The sequence below is a fragment of the Oryzias latipes genome, chromosome 17, assembly GCF_053564925.1.
Source record: "Oryzias latipes strain Hd-rR chromosome 17, Olatipes_Hd-rR_3.1".
Lineage (NCBI taxonomy): Eukaryota > Metazoa > Chordata > Actinopteri > Beloniformes > Adrianichthyidae > Oryzias > Oryzias latipes.
This window is the reverse complement of record NC_136253.1, coordinates 19250641-19269566: the sequence shown is the minus strand read 5'-3', so window position 1 is coordinate 19269566 and position 18926 is coordinate 19250641. Positions and strand designations below refer to the sequence as shown.

The window sequence follows — 18926 nt, the reverse complement described above, 5'->3', positions numbered from 1 at the left end:
CTAACCACAATCTTATCTAGGTGTAAGTATCTTCAGAAAAACTGTGCTTATGTAAAAGTAAATATTGATTAATAAATAGAAGTCATTTTTTTCTATGCGTAATAATACGAAATAAGAAAGAGTAATAGTGCAAACAGTGCAAAATCTAAAGAAAGCTGCTACAACGTGACAATAAAAAATAGGACCACAAATGTGTTTCTTTTTAAATAAAGACAGTAATAAAAAAAAGAGTCACTAGTATTAAAAAAGCAAAAAAAAACAACACTGTACTTAAGTTAAGTTAAAGTCTCATTAGTCCCATTTGTTCTCCACATTTGACAGCTGGGGGAGCAGTGAGCTGCAGACAGCCGCAGAGGAACCCATTGGTGGTATAAATCCCGGTAAATACTAAAATGTAAAGATCACCATTAACAATCCAGCCATTAGTGCAGATATGATGCTCTTCAATGAATCTCTCAGCTGCCCGATGAAACAAGGAGGATATAGACACAGCGCTCTCATAAACTCCATAAGTAAATTCAAACTCTTTACAGAACGTATTAAAGAAAAACTGTAACGAAAATATCAAAAGTATCAATCTCATCATGCTAGTATCAAGAATTCACCTATCGATCACAGATCAATCCCCCCACCTCTACTGAGTACCGGTGAGTACCAGCCCATCTAAAGCACTGTTTATAACAATTACCAAGACAGAATCTCAAAGTATAAATGCCATTCAGAAGTTTGTTACAATTATCGCGGACAGCAATCGAAAACAGCGAATCTTAGTATGAACTAGGCCTCACAGTTTTGGTGGGGACCGAACACAATTGATGCCATGACTATGAAGTTTAAACTGGACATAAAGAAATGAAAATTTACTGACTAAAACCAAGGAGGGTATATCTTTAAGACTAAATTTGCATTACAGAACTTTTGCGCTATTTCTCAAACTTCACTAGTGTTTTCATACAACTTATACACTGTATTTCCATCCACTTGCTAATGGGAAAAACTATCCAACCATTGTTGAGTGAACGGCATCCAGCGTCTACTTTGTCCTGTGCAAGGTCATCTTTCCCAGCTACTTCGGGGCAAAGGTAGGGTACATCCTGGGCAATATGCTTGTCCATTACAGGGCTACACATACTCTCTCTCTCTTTTAAGGGACATTTGGAGTCACAGATCAAACTAGGACACATGTTTTTGAACTGTGGGAAGAAGCCGAAGTGCTCCGAGAAAATGCACGCATGCAAAATCCAAACAGTAAGGACCCAACTGGGATTCAACCTATTGCGCTCCTGCTGTGAAACAACGGTGCTAACCACTACACCCCCATGCAGCCCTGTAGAAGGAATAAAATGTCTGTGTACAGTACAGTGCAGAGCAGGCAAAAAACCGCATGTCAGAACTGACATTACCTACCTACACTGAATAGGGATACTTGGCCAAAACATTTGGATTCTGTGTTGTATCGCTAAAGTCTTTCAGTGTTAGATGACACTGAAACAAACCCATTGGGTGCAACAAAAAGCTGTGAAATTGATTAACTGTAACAAAGTGTGTAATGCTACAGCATGTAGCAGTATTTTAAAGCATTAGAAAGCCCACCAAATAAGTTGTAAATAACAATAAGGAAGAAGAGACACAAGAGTTTCTATGTTAACGCCAGACATTTTGCCTCTTAGATGAACCCGGAGTTTGTGAACCTGCAAAACATGCACTAAACACACATAAACGAGGGCCAAATACTCCAAACAAAACAAGATATATTATCTTGACTGTGTTTTTTACAAGTCTCTTGGCTGCCAAATGTAAGTATGTTCCGAGCTAATATCAACAGTCTAGCCGGTGAACATATCACAGAGGGACAGGGTTAAATGGTGTGTGATAGCATGTAGTATTCTCCAAATGCTGCCCTGGAATGTGAGCCAGGAATTTACTGCACCTTGTGGGGATGCTTCTGGTCCAGGTGTTTTTCAGCTTTGAAAGCACTGAAACTCTGCCTCTTTCCAAATGCCGCAGAAATCATTCACATGCAGACAGAAATTACACTATTTTAAATCAAATTGCCAAGAGAAATTGGATTTTAGTTCATTTAAAACACTGAAATTGCAGCAAAATAAAAATATATTGGGCTTTTATTTCCGTAAGGATATTGATTTACCCCACCTTGTTGATGACATTGTTGTTCCAAATCCAGATTTCATAAAAAACAATATTAATATGATATTTTAATCAGTCCATTATGCTGCTGACGGATTAAAAAGATGCAAAGTTGTAATCTTTTAATGCACTCACAGAATGCAGGGATTTAAGCATGTGGCTACAAAAATCAATTTTCCTTTCCTTTGTGTTGCAGTCTGAAGAATCACATTTCACTAATGGTTTTGCTGCCTGTTAGAGACAATTTCATCCAAAGTTCTCCAGAGCCCTCTGAAGATAATTACTTGCAGACTGTATTTTTAGTCATTCCTCAAAATCCACAAGAACCGTGCATCTTAGGTTAAAAAATATGAAGGCAAACCTGACCTTCGTCAGAGTCTGCCTCAATAAAACTCTTACTAGTAAATCTAATAACTAAGTTTACTTGTAAGTACAATAATTCTCATTTACTGGGGGTGGGCTGCTGCTCCTCAAGGTTTCCTTGCAGAGGCTTCCAAAGAAGGGATTGGACAGCGAGAGGGCCAATAGGCTGCAGTGCAGCAGGTTATTTGAACTGTCCTCGATAAGCCCAGCTAAACCAGACAGCATCATCAGACTTTTAAAACCAAATTTCTGTGTAGGAGTCAGTCATCAACTGTTGTGCGGGGGCAACTAAAGAAGGGGAATGCTTTCAGCTCTTTAACATCACACCTATCATGGGATTTTACCATTTCTTCATCAATCTGGGAGTCCACTGATGCACCTGTCAATTGAGGGTAATCTCTAAAAGAATGGAAGAAGTTGCAGCAATGAAGTGTGACACTGTGCTCTGTTTGGATGATGGCAAGAGGGTTGAGAGGAGCATGCAGACGTGTGCAGACCTACCTCAGATGACTTTAGCAGACGGGCAGAGCGCGGATCCGCTGCATTGCCAGGAGGACAGCCTAAACGTCTCTGCTTTGAAGTACAGAAGATATGGGTATGAAGTTTCCTCTCTGAGATGTTGGCGTGGTCACTAGTAAAACTGCTGAATTAACTTTTGTAAATCAAAATGACAGAGCCTTTAACAGGTGCTATAAGAAAAAAATATTAGGTGAAATTATGCTGACGTACAACATTTCTAAAAAGATTTTTAAAAATTCTATTTGCCTTTTGTTACATCAGGTCTAGTCTGAGTGGTGTCAAAGTTCGCCACAAAAGACAGGTACTACAGAACATGGCCCGTCCCCTGAAACATTGGCTTTACAAGCACAGAGACAACCCCTACCCTACAAAGACAGAGAAAGTCCTATTGGCTCTGGGTTCTCATATGACTCTGGTGCAGGTAAGACAAGATTACCTGCAGGGAAAGCTTTAAATTTTTGTGAGCCAGCTCTTCTGCGAAACTTTGCCATGTGCGTGCAGGTTTCCAATTGGTTTGCTAATGCCAGGCGAAGGCTGAAGAACACTGTGAGGCAGCCTGACCTGAGCTGGGCCCTCAGGATCAAACTGTACAACAAATACATCCAGGGCAACGCCGAGAGGCTGAGTGTGTGCAGCGACGACACCCACACAGATGGTAAAGGCCTCTTCCTTTTAGCCAGAATTGTCAAGAGAAGCAGGGATATTTTCCACTGCCTGCATAAACCATCTTTGTTATGACGGTTTTTAAAAGAAAAACCAGACTCTGTTGTATTTCTTTTCACTGCAGATGAGGACTGTACCATGCAGACTCCTACCAGCCAGTCAAACTTTAGCAGGAAGCCTTCCCATAAAAGCAACGTTCTTGCCATTGCCGACTGCTCCAGCATTGACGACAGCACGTCTCCGCCGTCCAAGTATAAGAGCAGCTTGTTGAATCGCTACCTGAACGACAGCCTGCGGCACATGATAGGAGCCAAGGCGGAGGACATCTCTTCAGCCCGGAAAATGAGGAACCACTCTGAGTCCTACGACTGTGATCAGGATGTTGTCTCTCCAGCTTCCTCGTCTGAAACAGAGGCCAACTTTGTCTACCAGATGGGTGAGAGACACGATGCTAACACTATAAACTAAACCCCCCTTTTCCAGCACAAGTTAGGAGGCCTAAATAGGGAATCACAATCATTCCAAATTACCAGTAAAATAAAGAGAATTTACCGCAACCCCTGGCTACAAGAGCATAGCATCATTCTCGTTAATTAGAGATTAATGCAGAATGTGAGGCAAATTGACATTTTAACTGCCTAGTTTCCCCTCAGTTCCTTTTTAAAACACTGCAGTGTACAGTAAAAGAACAGAATGAACAGAAACTTCCACTTGGCTCCTCAGAGCACCTTGACAGTAATAAATCACTGGCATTCCACCAAAAGTTCAAGAGCTCTGCAAGATGAAATTGCACCAAAATTGGTCGAGTTTGACACCTTTGTGTCTTTTCAGACTAATTAGGAGCACAGCATGGTGACAGGCCTCAAATCCATACACAGGCTTGAGCCAAAGTCTCTGCAAACATCGCCAGTAAAGACTCGTGCAGATGCTAGAATTCCTTATTTTGAAATTGGAAGGAGCTCCTCCTGGCTGCCATCAAACACCGCAAGTGTAATTTCCATAAACTAGAGTGTGCCATTTGTTCCGCTTCAGCTTTAAGCCATGGTGGAAATGTCCAGCCCGCTCTCAAGGACAATTACAGAATGTCTGAGACTTTATTCCTCCCAGGGTGAGAAATAGAAACCCCAGCCAGGAGCAGAATTGCAGCAGTCTGTAGAGTGATAGAAACGTCTTGTTGTTGTGCAACTGTTGTGTCGGGGCTACCGCTCATGAGAAGCAGCACAGAGCAACCCCCTTATTGTTCATTTGGCTCCTTTTCTTGCTGTTTTATTCCCTCAAAGCCTCTGTACCTGCATGGTCTACTTCTCCTGTTGTTGCTTTTCTGCTCAGATCAATGTGATTTCTGAGTCAAAGCTGTGAAAATCTTTCTGAAAGCAATTCAGCACTTTAGGTTGACTTCAGTTCAAAATTAAACTAGGCAAGTTTGGCCATTTGAAATCTAAATCTCACCAATATGGTTTTAATTTTTTCAAAATCTGTTAAAAAGTTGAACCAGAAGAAAGATTTTAATTCATAGCCATAAATTATAAAAAAGTCATCATTATGGCTGCAATGAGATATTATTTTATTCTTAATATCCCAGCTTCTAAAGAAAACCCCAGACTTGATAACATGGAGCATTGACGTTTGTCAGATGTAATGTAATATATACAATTATGCAAATAAGCAGCACGTTTTACTTAGAAAAAAACTGAATTGATATTTGACAAATATCAACATTTTATTAAGGGTACCTGCAGTAATTTGTTCACAAACTGTCAGAATAACATATTTGTGGTTGCATTGTTTATATTTTTGACTCCCTAAAATATAACTAAAATAGGTTTAAGAAATGTTTAGTCTGGAGCTGGAGCTGCAAATTGCTTATAATTAAAAAAAATTAAATATAACCTTATGCAATCACACAATCAACCAATAAATCTCTCATAAAAAAAGATCACAAAATTGTGAAAAACCTGCACACAGATTTTAAATTAGCCATTATATTATTTAATGTATTTTGTTTAGCTTTTAAAAATCTGTTTATTATTTTAAAACAGCATTTTAAAATGTTAATTTTAATCATGTAGAATATTATAGTCATTCTATGGTTTTTTTGTTTTTGTTTTAGAAACTCAGATTTCAAAATCAATATTTTCTCAAAGTAGCTTTGTTTTTATTTCACATTGCTGTTTTTCAGAATGACTTATTTATTTCATAATGAGCTTTTTCAGCAGAATGAGTCTGTCTGTCAATCAGTGAAAGTGGGTGGGATCTAAATGCACATCCGCTGATCCCTTGAAATCGACTAATATTCATTTCGGCAACATCTGCACGGCTTTGCAGACATTAGCTGATCAAATACAGACAAACAATCTGTTGGCAGATGCTAAATGAAGACATTACTGGAGGCAAAAATAGTGTGGATGTGAAGTATGCAGATTTTAAACTAAATCCTGTTGGAAAGACGGTCTCCAATCCAAAGATTTTTTTTTAAGTAATCAATTAAGCTATCATAGCCAGGTGAGACACAAAAAGCCTGCAAGAGGCCCATAAGTCCCATATAGTCATATTTTTTTACAGACATAAGCACAAACGCAAGAAAAATGTCTTTTGATGTGGAGTATTAAGAATGTCTGTTCCATGATTCTTCTCATCCACAAAAAAGGAAAAATGTAGAAAAATTAACTATAACAAAGTTTCATGTATCTTGAAAAAAAAGTATTTGAAACTGATTGTTTTTACTTTGTATAAAATGTAAATGCACAGACCACTTCTGCATCTGCTTTTAAACGATTCCATCTAGTGTCTTTTGTCTTCTATGCTGGGATTTCTGAAGTTATATTATAGTACATGACACTTTTCATGGAGGGGACAATAGAAGCATTTCCATATGGAAGGAATAATGTGAAAAGAGGCACAATTTTATTTAAAGTGTAATGCGTATCCTTTCAGAAAACAGGTGTGAGTTTAGAAAAGATGCACCGATGTAGGAGTCACTCTTTTGGCAAAGTAAAGATGTTAGAAAGCAAATGTTATGTAACATTATGGGACTTTTACTCAAAATTAATTGTGATTTTCTTCTGAAAAACAGGACACAACAATGTTCTTACTTATTGCAAAGTTTTAATATTTAGCTTTCTTCTTTGTGCTTTTCATTGTTGTTTTTGTCACTGATTGTCACATGTAACCATATAACTTTTGAACACCCTCAAAAGTGTAGTGTGAAAACAAGCCAAACTACAAAAAAGAGACATTTTTCAGTATTTCTCCCCAAATAAAACCAAGTGTGCCAAAGTTTACTGGGAGCACCCCTTACATTTGTTTTACTCATGCAATCACTTCCACAGTTTTGGTTTCACTAAAATGAAATTTAGACTGCAATTTGAATAAGAAACCTCTACACTGATTTTTCATGGCAATTCATAAGCTAAATCCTAAAAACAAATACACCAGCCACTGGTAAAAATTTATTATATCTAAACCTTTATTTCAAAAGTCACAATATTATCTGTGACTCTGTGAGTGTTGGTTATGAAATGTTTTTGCAAATGTTTTGTAATATTATAAGTCTTGTTAGATCAGAATCCTTTTTTTAATTGAAATTGAAATTTATTTGCTTCTTCAAAGGTAACATCTTTACTTTTTTTAAATAATAATCAGCATTAGCCAAAAAGAACTGGGCTGAAGCATAATGCTTATCCAAGTCCATCCAAAGCAACAAGGACAGAATTTAGACAGAAACAAAACTTAAATTCAAGTTAACAAATGGGACACAACCGTGAAAAGCAAAACCAAATACATATTTATTTATATACACATACATATACACATGAACATTCAAACGTATATTTTTTACTGATTCATTCACACTAAGCAAATTATTTGATGTTTTAGTAGTAACGTAGTAGTCATGTAACCCACATATTTACAGTAATAACTTATTTAAGATCTTTATCCAAACAATTCCTATTTCTATCTACATTTCTATTTTTAAACATAAACCTCTTAAATTATATTCTCATCTCCACAATGACTTCACCCTCAAGGGCAAACTCCTTTAAAAGGGCACAAAACAAAGTTTCCAATATTGTTACATGCAGAGTATCCACAGATTTGTATGTATTTAATTTTTTAAATAGTGGATTCATATATTTAGAGACAGTCACAGAGCCTTCTCTGATTTACTCATAATGGATTGGAAGGCATTGGTGAAACAGACTGTTAGAGTTTTTTGTCAAGATCGTATTTGTTTATCGTGTTGAAGCATTTGCACAACGAGTGCAAAAGGCTCGAGAGCTATAAAAACATCTAGAACTGAGTTCTAGCGGTGGATATTTTTCTTTTCTTTAATCTCAGCAATAGCAGCAGAAGGAACAAACCAGCTTCTCGAGAAACTGTAGAACTGGTTTGGAAAAGAAAAAAAATGTTGCCCCCACTTAAAACTGATTTATTTTAGCTCTAAAATGAAACAGGGAGCAGAGTCATTACCACTAGATAAAATGTTGCTTACATTGATCCCCTCTGAAAATCTGAAACCAAACAGAGGTGAAGTAATGCTACTTCTTTGTAATAAATACATCAAAACTACTTTCCTGGAAAGGTTTAGGAGTAAAATGCAGAAGAATATTCAGTAGCAAGAAAAGCACTAAGCTTAAGGATGATTTATTGTCAACAAGAAGTTTTTTTTGGCTCCTGTTTTTCCCTCAGAAAGCAGAGATGGGGTCTGTTTCGGACGGTTTCCACTGAAAGGCTGTGCTGGGCCTTTCATTTCTCTGCTCATTGCTTTCAAAAGAAAAGCTGGTTTTTACCAACGTCTGTATGTCAGATGAAAAAAAAATGGTCATGTTCCAATGCTGAAATGGAAAACTTGTTCTACAAATATTACATTGGTGTGCAAAGATCACAAAGTTAAGATTTGCTAGGAAAGAAATATGACTCCACAATGTTTAAACTCTCTTTGCACCAAAAACTGACAGATTATTTCTTTTCTTGACTCTGAGAGAACACTGGCCCCTTACTTTAAAGAAATAATCATAAAAAGTACTGTTTAGCATTTATTAATAAGTTCATTCATAACCTGTGGTTGTTTATTTTTATATATTTGTATAAGAAAAAGGGGCAACAAAACAAAAAAAAACACACTGACAAACAAAAGTCAGAAAAAACTTTAATAAAACCCTTCACTTTTAACTGTTGCTGTACATCACATTTGTCAAACTCAAGGCCATGTCATTTTATGTGGCATAAAAGTTTTTAATTTCTTTAAATAAAAAAAATATTCAGTTGATTACATATTATTTATGTGTAGCTGCTGTTGTAATTATTCAATGTTTGCAGGTCTTATGTGTGTATGCAGACAAACTGTTGCCATCAAACCATCAGTTGGATGCAAGGCTGTGTGCAGCCATGTTTTGTCAAATGTAACACGTGTAATACATGTTCTTTGCAGCTCAGTTTTATGTTATTTTTCTTTATTCACTTGGACAGCTTGATCCTTCATCAATGGAGTTATGTGGGTTTTAATGAGCGGACAAAATTTAAAAGTATTTATGCTCGAGTGACAAGCAAAAATATTTTTTCTATGCAACTGTAATTGTCACTTTAAAAAGTTATAGTAAATAAAAAATGTGCAATTAACATTAAGGAGTAGTTATGTTTATTTTTCATTACATTTAGTCACATGCATAAGTTATATCTGGCCCTTTGAGGACAACCGTTATGATGATGTAGCCCTCGGTGAAAATGAGTTTGACACCCTGCTGTATATGATTAATAATTCAGGAGACACCGCGATGTAGAGTTGTGTGTCATCAGCATAGTTGTGAAAACCATCACCCTGCCTCCTGATGACGTCCCCAAGTGGCAGCATATATAGATTAAAGAGTAGTGGGCCTAAAATTGAACCTTGGGGGACCTCACAAGGTATTAATAGCTGAACTGTTAATACTTTTCTTTACTTTTGCAGATGCAACGGATTGGACTTTGACTAAACGTGACAGGCAAGTGCACCTCTTCTTCTTTCCCTACATTAGATTATAGAAAACAGAAACCACTTGTGCTTCTGACTTCTTCTGGAGGTGAATCTTTACAAATCATTGTAATGTGACAGAACTCATCAGCAGGACCGAGGCAAACCAAGACAGGACTGCCAAGGCTGGAAGGAGATCCGTGCTGCCGTAGCTCTCACCAGTTTGGCTCAGGGGCCGAGCGGTGCTTTGATGCCAGGTATCTCCACAGGGTGGAGCTGCAGCTCCGAACCCAGACCTGCATCGGGGAGCGCCCTCAGGACCAGGGTCTGCAGCATTGGAGCAACATCTGCTCTGCAGCAGACAGCAGGGACAACTCTCACCAGCCGCATCATCCAGAAATCCTCTCATATCTCAGAGGTGCAGACTGTCAAAGTTTCCAGCAGTGGGTAGACACCGAATGTGTTTTCCAACACTGAACAGCCTTCGAGGTGAATGTTTTTTAATGCTGACAAACTTATTCCATCATTATAGTGTCAATCTAAACACCAACCTAAAGGATTTTTATTTTTATTTTGTAATCAGTGTTGCTCTGTGGCATTAAGTTATATTACCTCTTAAGAGACTGGATCCTCATCCAATGACAAAACAGTTATTTGAATAAAACCAGTGTCAAATGTTCTGTTCAGCTTCTGTTTTAAATCAAGACTTTACTCTGACCAAGACCGCACGCTTACATTTTACAGAGCTATTATTAAGTGGTAAACTTCATACTTGCAGACATCAACAGTTTCAGAACAGATTTCCAAATGTTGGATTGTGGGATTAAGGGGTGGCACACAGAGCTTTATGTAGACATGAGCACAACTCTTAAGACAGCCCTCATTTCTCTATTTGGTTTCCAAGCACTCCGTTTCTTGTGATCCTTTTGTAAATTGTTTGAGCATCTCTGTAGGAGATTCACTCTGTGCATGATCACACTGCAAAAACCTAAACTTAAGAAAGTAAAGAGACCCTTGTTTCATGAAAAAAATTGTATTTTCTTTTTTGCAAGAAAAATCATCTTATCAAGAAAGTTTTTGAAAAGCAAAATAATCTTAGTTTGAGAAAATTTAGTGACAAGAATGTTTTTTTTTTTTTTTTTTGGTAAGACAATGTTTTTTACCCCATTGGCAGATTTATTATTTTTTGCTTATTCAAAGAAAATCTGCCAATGGGCTAAGCATTTTTGACTCTAATGGTGTGTTCATACTGCCCTCTGCAACGCGTGCTCAAGTGGCCACTTCCAGTGAAAAGTCAATATAAGCCTGCATAAAGGCGCATTTATTGTCACGTTCACAAGTAGCTACGCACGTTTCTACGACCATTTTCGGGCTCCACATACAAAACGTGCAGCCATTGAATGTGCATTGAAGGTAAACCAGGGCAAACTTTAACCAATCAGGCACTCGGATTTGGATGGCGTCCCCTTTTAATTCACGGAAGTGTCAACCATTTGAAAACTGATCATTGAGGAGAAATTTATAATTGTGATTTGTGTCCAGCTGGAATTACAAGACACCAAGTGGTTTCATATATAAGAATAGAGCTGTGAAAAAAGCCTGGAGCAAGATTCACGAGATTTGAACTATTTGGGAATGTAAACCTTGGTTGTTTTTTTTCTTTTTCTGATGTCGTAAAGTTGTCACACTTTTTAACATTAACACAAAATGCTGGTTATTGGTTTCAAGTGGCGTTGTAAGAATTTGGGGACTATAAATGTGAGGTGACACATTAGTGACCAAAGCCTACAAAAAAGTGACTTGTGAGCATCTTTGTGGTGTTTGTCATTCATTCATCTTCTACCGTTTTGTCCTTTTCGGGGTCACTGGGCTGCTGGAGCCTATCCCAGGCACTTGTGGGGGAAGGCAGGGTCCACCCTGGACAGTTTGCCAGTCTGTTGCATTCACACAGTCACACCTAGGGACAATTTAGAGTTGCCAATTTTTGGACGGTGGGCACCGGAGCTGGAGACCCCGGAGAGAACCCACGCATGCATGGGGAGAACATGCAAGCACTGATGTTATGTTTCAGGTCCCCCAGCCGGGACTAGAACCGGGGGCCTTCTTGCTGTGAGCGCTAACCACCGCGCCACCGTGCAGTGTCAAGTGTCTGTCATGTTTGTATAAAAAGAGAAAGAAAATGTCAACAGGAAAAAAAAAATCTTGTGTCTCGTTGAGAGAGAGATCAGATTTTAATCTGTTTTTTTTTCTAAGTTGTCTGATACAATTAGACACAACAGCAGTTTATATCTAAATTAGGGGTCTTTCATTTTTTGGACAAATCCCACCAACATTCATAAAATAACAAGAAAAATTATACTGTGTTTTTCTATTTGAAATCTCTCAGAAATAAAAACGCTGCAAATTTACAAGGACATATCTGATCAATCTTTAGAAATGGTAAAGAAGTGTTGCAGCTTCTTTTCTTTTTTCCCTTTTGTTAACAGGGAAAGTTTCCATTGGGAATTTCCGTGGGAAAACCTGCTCACATTCACTCCTGGTAATTACCAGTACAAACACAGATCTGCCTTTGAGCACTGAGCAGATCCACTAAAGCAATTTGGGCTCAGGCCTTCCAAAGACAACCACAGAGGGGTTAGTGAGGGTGGGGCAACTGGGCATCTATTCATTAAGGTCTTATTGGGTCACTCCAGCAACACTTCCAGCCAGACCTTCAAACATAAACATCAAACCTTTGTTCATCCATCCATCCATCTTCTAAACCTGCCTATTCTCAGTCAGGATCACAGGGATGCTGGAGCCTATCCAGCTGCTATCAAACAATATTACCTGAAATCAGACTTGGTGGTCATCTGCACACTTAACAGACACAGTGGAGCCACAGTTGGGAAAAGATCAGTTCGTCTTTCCCAAGCATTGATGTACGTAGGTTCAGGCATTGTCTGCATTAAGCATGCTGGAGGAAGTGTGTATGCTTAGTTTCAGTAAAGTTGCAATGACTTTTTTTGTTTGTTTTTTGGTTACTTGTTTGATCTGCACCAAAGAGGTTGCAAAACACAGAGTCAGTTTCATAAAACGAGGCAGCAGGAAATAGACAGCACCGGGGGCTGGGACATCACTTTGTGTGGATTCTCAATCATACAGATTGATTACATTGAAGTAATAGGTGCAAAAAAAAATACCACTGGACTTAGTTTCTCTTTTATTATTGAAGATGTTTCACGTCTTCTCCAAAAAGACTTTCTTAATTATTTCTCAATGGAAAACCTGAGGTGATGTCTTCAATAATATATGGTAAACCAAGTCCAGATGACTGTTTTTTTACTCACTCCAACCAGACGTGGGGTAAAGTACTCATGTAAGAGCAGCATTCTATTACAATACTCTACAGTAGATCAGGAGTCCTATAGGGTGAATTTCTCACTGACTACAACCTAGTAGGAGCCACACCCCTACTTCATCTTTAAAACATAAAAATGAGATGATTGACTTGCAATTAAATGTTGTTAAAATGATAAACACAAATTATTTCGTTTTTTTTGGCACACATAAAACATTAGCTTAAAGAGGAAAATTTGCATAACTTTCTTTCAAAATAAGACATCCTGTTTCAGATCTAAATGCAGAAAATGTAGTACTAGTTAGTGTGACATCAGCAGGGATTTTGATAAATACTATAAACAGTTTAATATTGAGGGTTTGTAGTGCAACTTAGCCAGAAATGTTTACATTTAATAAACTAAAAGTAAATTACAGCTAATTAAATGACTCTTCCAACCACAAGGAGGACTTAAAAGGCTTAAATTTGTTCAAAAAAAAAGCCTTATAATCCGGTGCGGATGAATTCTAGTACTGCTTACAGACCTGCACTTGATTATGATTTGGATTTGATTTTCTGTCATACACTGCGCTCAAAAGTCAGTCAAAGTGTTTTAGTAGGACTGGTAAATGACAGGTAAACTATTGTTGGATTGTTGGCGCATTTTGGGTAATGCAGACAGGAGCATTGCAGAGTGATAAGTGGAAAAAAAAACTTCTTAAATTAAAAATATTTTAAGTTTTCTTTAACCTGAGAGCCACAATGGAGGGGTAAAAAAAAACCCACATGTGGCTCTGCAGCCGCAGGTTGCAGACCCCTGATTGAGGAATAAATAGTCCAAAACAAAACTCAAATAACAGTATAAAAATAAAACTGATACTAACAGTTTAAACAATATGTCTGATTATTTTTGTTTGGAACTTAGTCAGAAAAACAAAAGTCGTCATAATTATAATATTTTAAAATGTTAGAAAGTACATTTCAACAAAATGTACCGGTACATTCTGGTAACAGTAATTATTTGTGAGTAGAATGAATAAAATGAGAAATAAGACAATTTTTGTTCAATGCGAGTCAAAACGTGGGTTCTTCTTACAAATCTAGTCAAAGTAAGAGCCCTTTCTTTTAAAAAACAATATTACTCAAGTAACTGTAACTTCATTTGGACTACTTTTTTTAAGTCCCTGCAATTGTTAAAGATGTAATGCATAACAGTGTTCCAAATATTTCACACTGATCTAAATGGACTTTAGCAAGTACTTATCAGAAGACTGAATATTTTCATCTAAAATCGCAAATTTTATGGAAAAGTCCTCAACCCCAAATCATTTTGCAACTACTCATTTATGTAAAATAAGCATGGCGATGGCTCTTCTCATCCTGGAGTCCAGGCTTTTCACATCACATGATTAAGAAGTACTTTCCATGTCTCCTGCTTTTGGTTTGTTCTTGACGTACTGAGCAAAGAATGTTTTCGTCCCGTCGTGCGCTGCAGCCAGCTCGCCGACCAAACATAAAGGAAGGAGCGCCGTGGCTTTGTTTCCACTCTGCAACTGCGCCCGACTGTGACGGCAGAAATTTAAAAATAAAAAATAAAAAGCTAAGGTTCAGTCACAGAAACTTCAGGTTTTTATTCTTTTATTTTTTTCAAAACAATCTCAACATAACTGACCATAACACCAGCACATTTCCCTCCCCTCATTAAGGCAGTTTTAATGACATGTTTACTGTATTTTTCTGAAGCAAAAACAAAAAGGAAAAAAGGAGCAAACATCTTTTTTTTTTTAAACATGAAAACAGATGCAATTAGGAACTGTATAATAACTATGATACAATAACGAAAAGCATCCTTCGGAATGGTCTCAGAGAATGTGAGACAAATAGGATGAACATGTATACTTAAAGCAGAAAAACAAGCCCTGATGGACTGCTTTTGCCGGAGCTGAAACTGGGCAAAGGTTTTCCTTGATGCTGTAAACATTGTAGTGCCACGGTCCAGATGACACATGCAACAGATGGTTTTGAAACATGAAACAATCAAGTAACTGGGGTCAGCTTTAAAATGTCATCTTTGAAAGCAATCACAGTGTCGAAAACCCTTCCTCTGGTGTTAAATGCCTGGCAACCCTCCTCTGCCTCAGTGCCAGAGGTTATTAAGCAACGCTTCAGACTCTTGTGTAGTGTAAATGTTTAGCATAAACAAGGAACAAGCTTCTTCACTGCAAATGAAATATTGATTAGAATACATTTATGAGACAACTACACATCTGCTAGAGGCACTATGCAAGTATCCGGATGTCTTTTTGAATTGAAACACTGGCGCGTAAGGATATAAACTCATACATGAAGAGACATGACAGAGCTGCCCACCCCCAATTGTGGTTGATTTTAAAACACTAATCTGCCCCAAATAACAGGCAAATCCTGCATGATTGCTTTTCATTTATCATTTAAATAGATTTAGCGAAGAATGAGCGATGAAGTAATTGTGCAAACTGCAAAGTTTGAAACAACACTCTTTCCTTTTCATGTGGTCTGTGCTCGTTCAAACAAAGTTGGTGCATTTTTCGGGGTGTTTTTTTTGTCCAGTTTCAGGGTATAGAGCAGTATCCTCCGCACGCTCTGCCGCCGGCCTGATCCGGGCTTCCCAGCTGGACCCTGTGACCCGGGCCTTCGCTCTCCCAGAGCCCCGGAGTCTGGAGGATCTTCTCCACTAGCTCCTCAAAAGCACACTGGACCCCGTCTTTGGTCTTTGCGCTGGCCTCTGAGCACAAGAAGAAGAAAAATAAAAAAATTTACACTAAATTTAAATCTTTAAAAACAGTATTTAAAAAAAAAAAAAAAAAAAAAAGCATAGACTTGAATCTTAAAATATGGGTGACGTCGCACTCGAACTGTAAAGTCAATGAGTGTTTTCTACAAAACAAATGTCCTTTTTCAAACAACATTTTTTTTTGTCTGTTCCTGATTTTTGAATAAAAAAATTCTCAGAAAGGCAAATTTAAGCTGAAATTTCGTAACATTTGTCTTATATCATCATAAAAATGATGAACATGTTAAAAAGACCGAACACAGCATTTTCATCAGAGTGACTCTTTAAGCACAGAAACATTTTGTTTTGGTTTGGCACCAAAAGGCAAAACCTAAAATAGACGTTTCCAAAAAAGAAAAAAAAAACACAATTCATCAAATAATTTAGAAAATTAGGAGATCAAAACCAACCAAATTTACAGTTATTTGTAGTCCTGAAAAACATGAAGCTGCCATTAAATCAAACCTAAATCATTGCATTTGGTTCTTTGTGGAACCCTTTAATTGTGAAACTCCTTGGAAGCATTGACCTTATTCTCCAGAGAGCAAAGAGAGAATCATAAACGAGCACAAACCTGGATTTTATGAATTTTCTCAGATTTATTATCTTTTTGCAGATTGGCAGGACCTTTTAGCAGAGCGCCACCAACAGAGATCAAAACAAAACTGAATGTTGGGCTTTAACTCTGCTTCTGTTAAATTAGATTTAGTCGATTTAGCGCAGGATGGTAGCTTTGCCTTTTTCTATGTTGCTTTGCTTCTCTGAAACAACAAAACTTGGCTGATTCTGTACTCACCGATAAAAAGCATCGAGTGTTTCCTGGCAAATTTCAGCCCTTCATTTCTGTCCACCTCCCGATCATCCTGAGAACAGATCAGTTCATAAACAGCGTTTAATTAATATGTAAGGTGCAGTGTGGGGGAATTAAAGTTGCAAGAAACATGCAAATTTGGGCGGGGTCTCACCTTATCAATTTTGTTTCCAACCAGCATTTTTACGATGTCGTTGCGTGTTGTGTAGGTTTCCAACTCATTCAGCCAGTTTTCAAGCTTGGTAAATGAATCGCGCCTAGAAACATCATATACTGGAAAAAAATATCCAGTTACAAGGGTTGTTTTTTTTTTAAGATAATACTTCTATTTATACCAACAATATAAATTAACCAACTTACTAATAGATACTTAAATTTATTCTTAGACATTAAGCTGAAATGTTATGGTAAAAAGGAAAGGAAGGAAGTTAGCAAAAGAGTATCTATAAATATCAGGAGTTTACCAAGTATGACACCCTGTGCACCACGGTAGTAGCTGGGTGTCAGGGTGCGAAACCGTTCCTGTCCAGCAGTATCCTGCAAAAGTAGAGACAATCAAAACTAGTTTATAATTCCAAAGCCTCATCAAAGGCCAACTTTTCTTTACTGATGACTTTTTTTGTAGCTTTTCTTCTCTTTGGAAAGGCTGTTTTCAGTTTTGCCTTGGAATGTTTGCTTTGCAATGTCGCCATCTAGTGGTCAGAACTCTTATTTCACAATGTTTTTCTTTCAGTGTTCATTTCGTTGGGATGAGGTGTGAATACGTACCCAAATGGCAAGTTTGGCTTTGTTTCCTTCGATTGCGAGGGTCTTTACTTTGAAATCAACACCTGATGAATCACCAGAAAAAAACAAAAACGACTCAAAAGTTATATTCTTGAAATAAAACAAATTTTTCTGTCCATCTCTTTGATATTAAAATGGTTTAAGAGTCGAACCTATTGTTGCAGACTGCTCTGGATCAAAGGTGTCCTCTGTGAATCTCAAGAGGAGGCTGTTGAAGGGAAACAAATAGAATTCCTGACATGACATCCAGTAGACGACACCGAACAACTTTGGTTTTGTTGATAAAAAAGTTTAAGTAACCTCCTGCCAGAGGGATCACAAAATCCCGCAATAACAACAACTTGTTTTGCTGTCTTAAGAATAGCATCACAATTTTAGCGTTTAGAACTTCACCACCAACACAACATCATCATCACAAAGTTTCTCAACTGTTTGTTTAAGGTTTAATGTGTCTTTAAAGAAACACATGGTAAGTTTATAGCAGTGGTTACTTATATGATCTGCTGGGGGAATAAAACCCTGCATGACTAGTTAGCAGCTGGGTAACCAGTAAAAAAAAAAAAACAACGCGAATGTCAACATTAGCAACAAGCTAGCTTGACAGTTCACTCCAAAACAGACACAGACCTGGATTTCCCAACTCCACTTTCGCCAATTATCAACAGTTTCAAAGTAGTAAGCACGTCCTCATCCATATCCTTAAATCCAAAGTACGAGTTCCACCTGAAGAAGGCTTTAAGACGGAATTGTCTGACTTGTTTTAGAGCAGCGGGCAGCTAACGGCTCCTATGACGGGACAAGCTCGCGCAACTTCCGCCCTGACGTCAACGTGTGACATCACGAGGTTCACGAGAACGGAGAAGACAAAACAAAATAAAAAAGCGAAATGTAAACCTAATATTGGATTTTACACCGATACTTAAAAACCGAATAATTATCCTTATTTTTTTTGCCAATCGATAAGTAAATAAACTTGCTGCATATTTAATTAATCTATTTATTCTCAATATTTTACCGACTTTTTCCTACAAAAGTATTCCTTATAGATAGATAGATAGATAGATAGATAGATAGATAGATAGATAGATAGATAGATAGATAGATAGATAGATAGATAGATAGATAGATAGATAGATAGATAGATAGATAGATAGATAGATAGATAGATAGATAGATAGATAGATAGATAGATAGATAGATAGATAGATAGATAGATAGATAGATAGATAGATAGATAGATAGATAGAATTTATTCCAGACTCATGGTCCAATCAGTAAAAAAGAGTACACAGGCCCACTACATTTAAAAAAATATTATATTATCTTATTATCTTAAAAATTATATTATCTCAAGCATAACAAAAAGATCTGTTGGAAGGTGAAGTGAACCGATCTCTCTCCTAGATAATTAAATATAAATTGGGCTTCTCCAGACAGAATTTAAGTAAATTGTATATCTGTAAAAAATTCCAAAATCAATAAAAGGTGAAAGAGGGGGAGTCAAGCAGCATATTTGACCTTGCTAGGCCTCCTTTACAAAAACATGCATGAAAAA

General features: G+C 37.4%; 2 protein-coding genes across 2 annotated transcripts; one reads left to right on the top strand and one right to left on the bottom strand.

The window, feature by feature from the left end:
- The first annotated feature begins 2721 nt into the window (after positions 1–2721).
- LOC101168740 (homeobox protein Mohawk-like) lies at positions 2722–10321 on the top strand. The gene is made up of 6 exons (XM_011486423.4): positions 2722–3106; positions 3292–3451; positions 3532–3685; positions 3818–4129; positions 9641–9674; positions 9785–10321. Exons 1-6 carry the CDS (start codon positions 2919–2921, stop codon positions 10092–10094), a joined length of 1158 nt encoding a protein of 385 aa, XP_011484725.1. The 5' UTR covers positions 2722–2918; the 3' UTR covers positions 10095–10321.
- A 4262-nt stretch (positions 10322–14583) lies between these two features.
- Positions 14584–18207, bottom strand: LOC101171031 (ras-related protein Rab-18-B). The gene is made up of 7 exons (XM_004078915.5): positions 17999–18207; positions 17524–17579; positions 17354–17415; positions 17050–17122; positions 16740–16858; positions 16571–16637; positions 14584–15726 (listed from the first exon to the last, which is right to left on the bottom strand). Exons 1-7 carry the CDS (start codon positions 18064–18066, stop codon positions 15554–15556), a joined length of 618 nt encoding a protein of 205 aa, XP_004078963.1. The 5' UTR covers positions 18067–18207; the 3' UTR covers positions 14584–15553.
- Between the last annotated feature and the right edge of the window lie 719 nt (positions 18208–18926).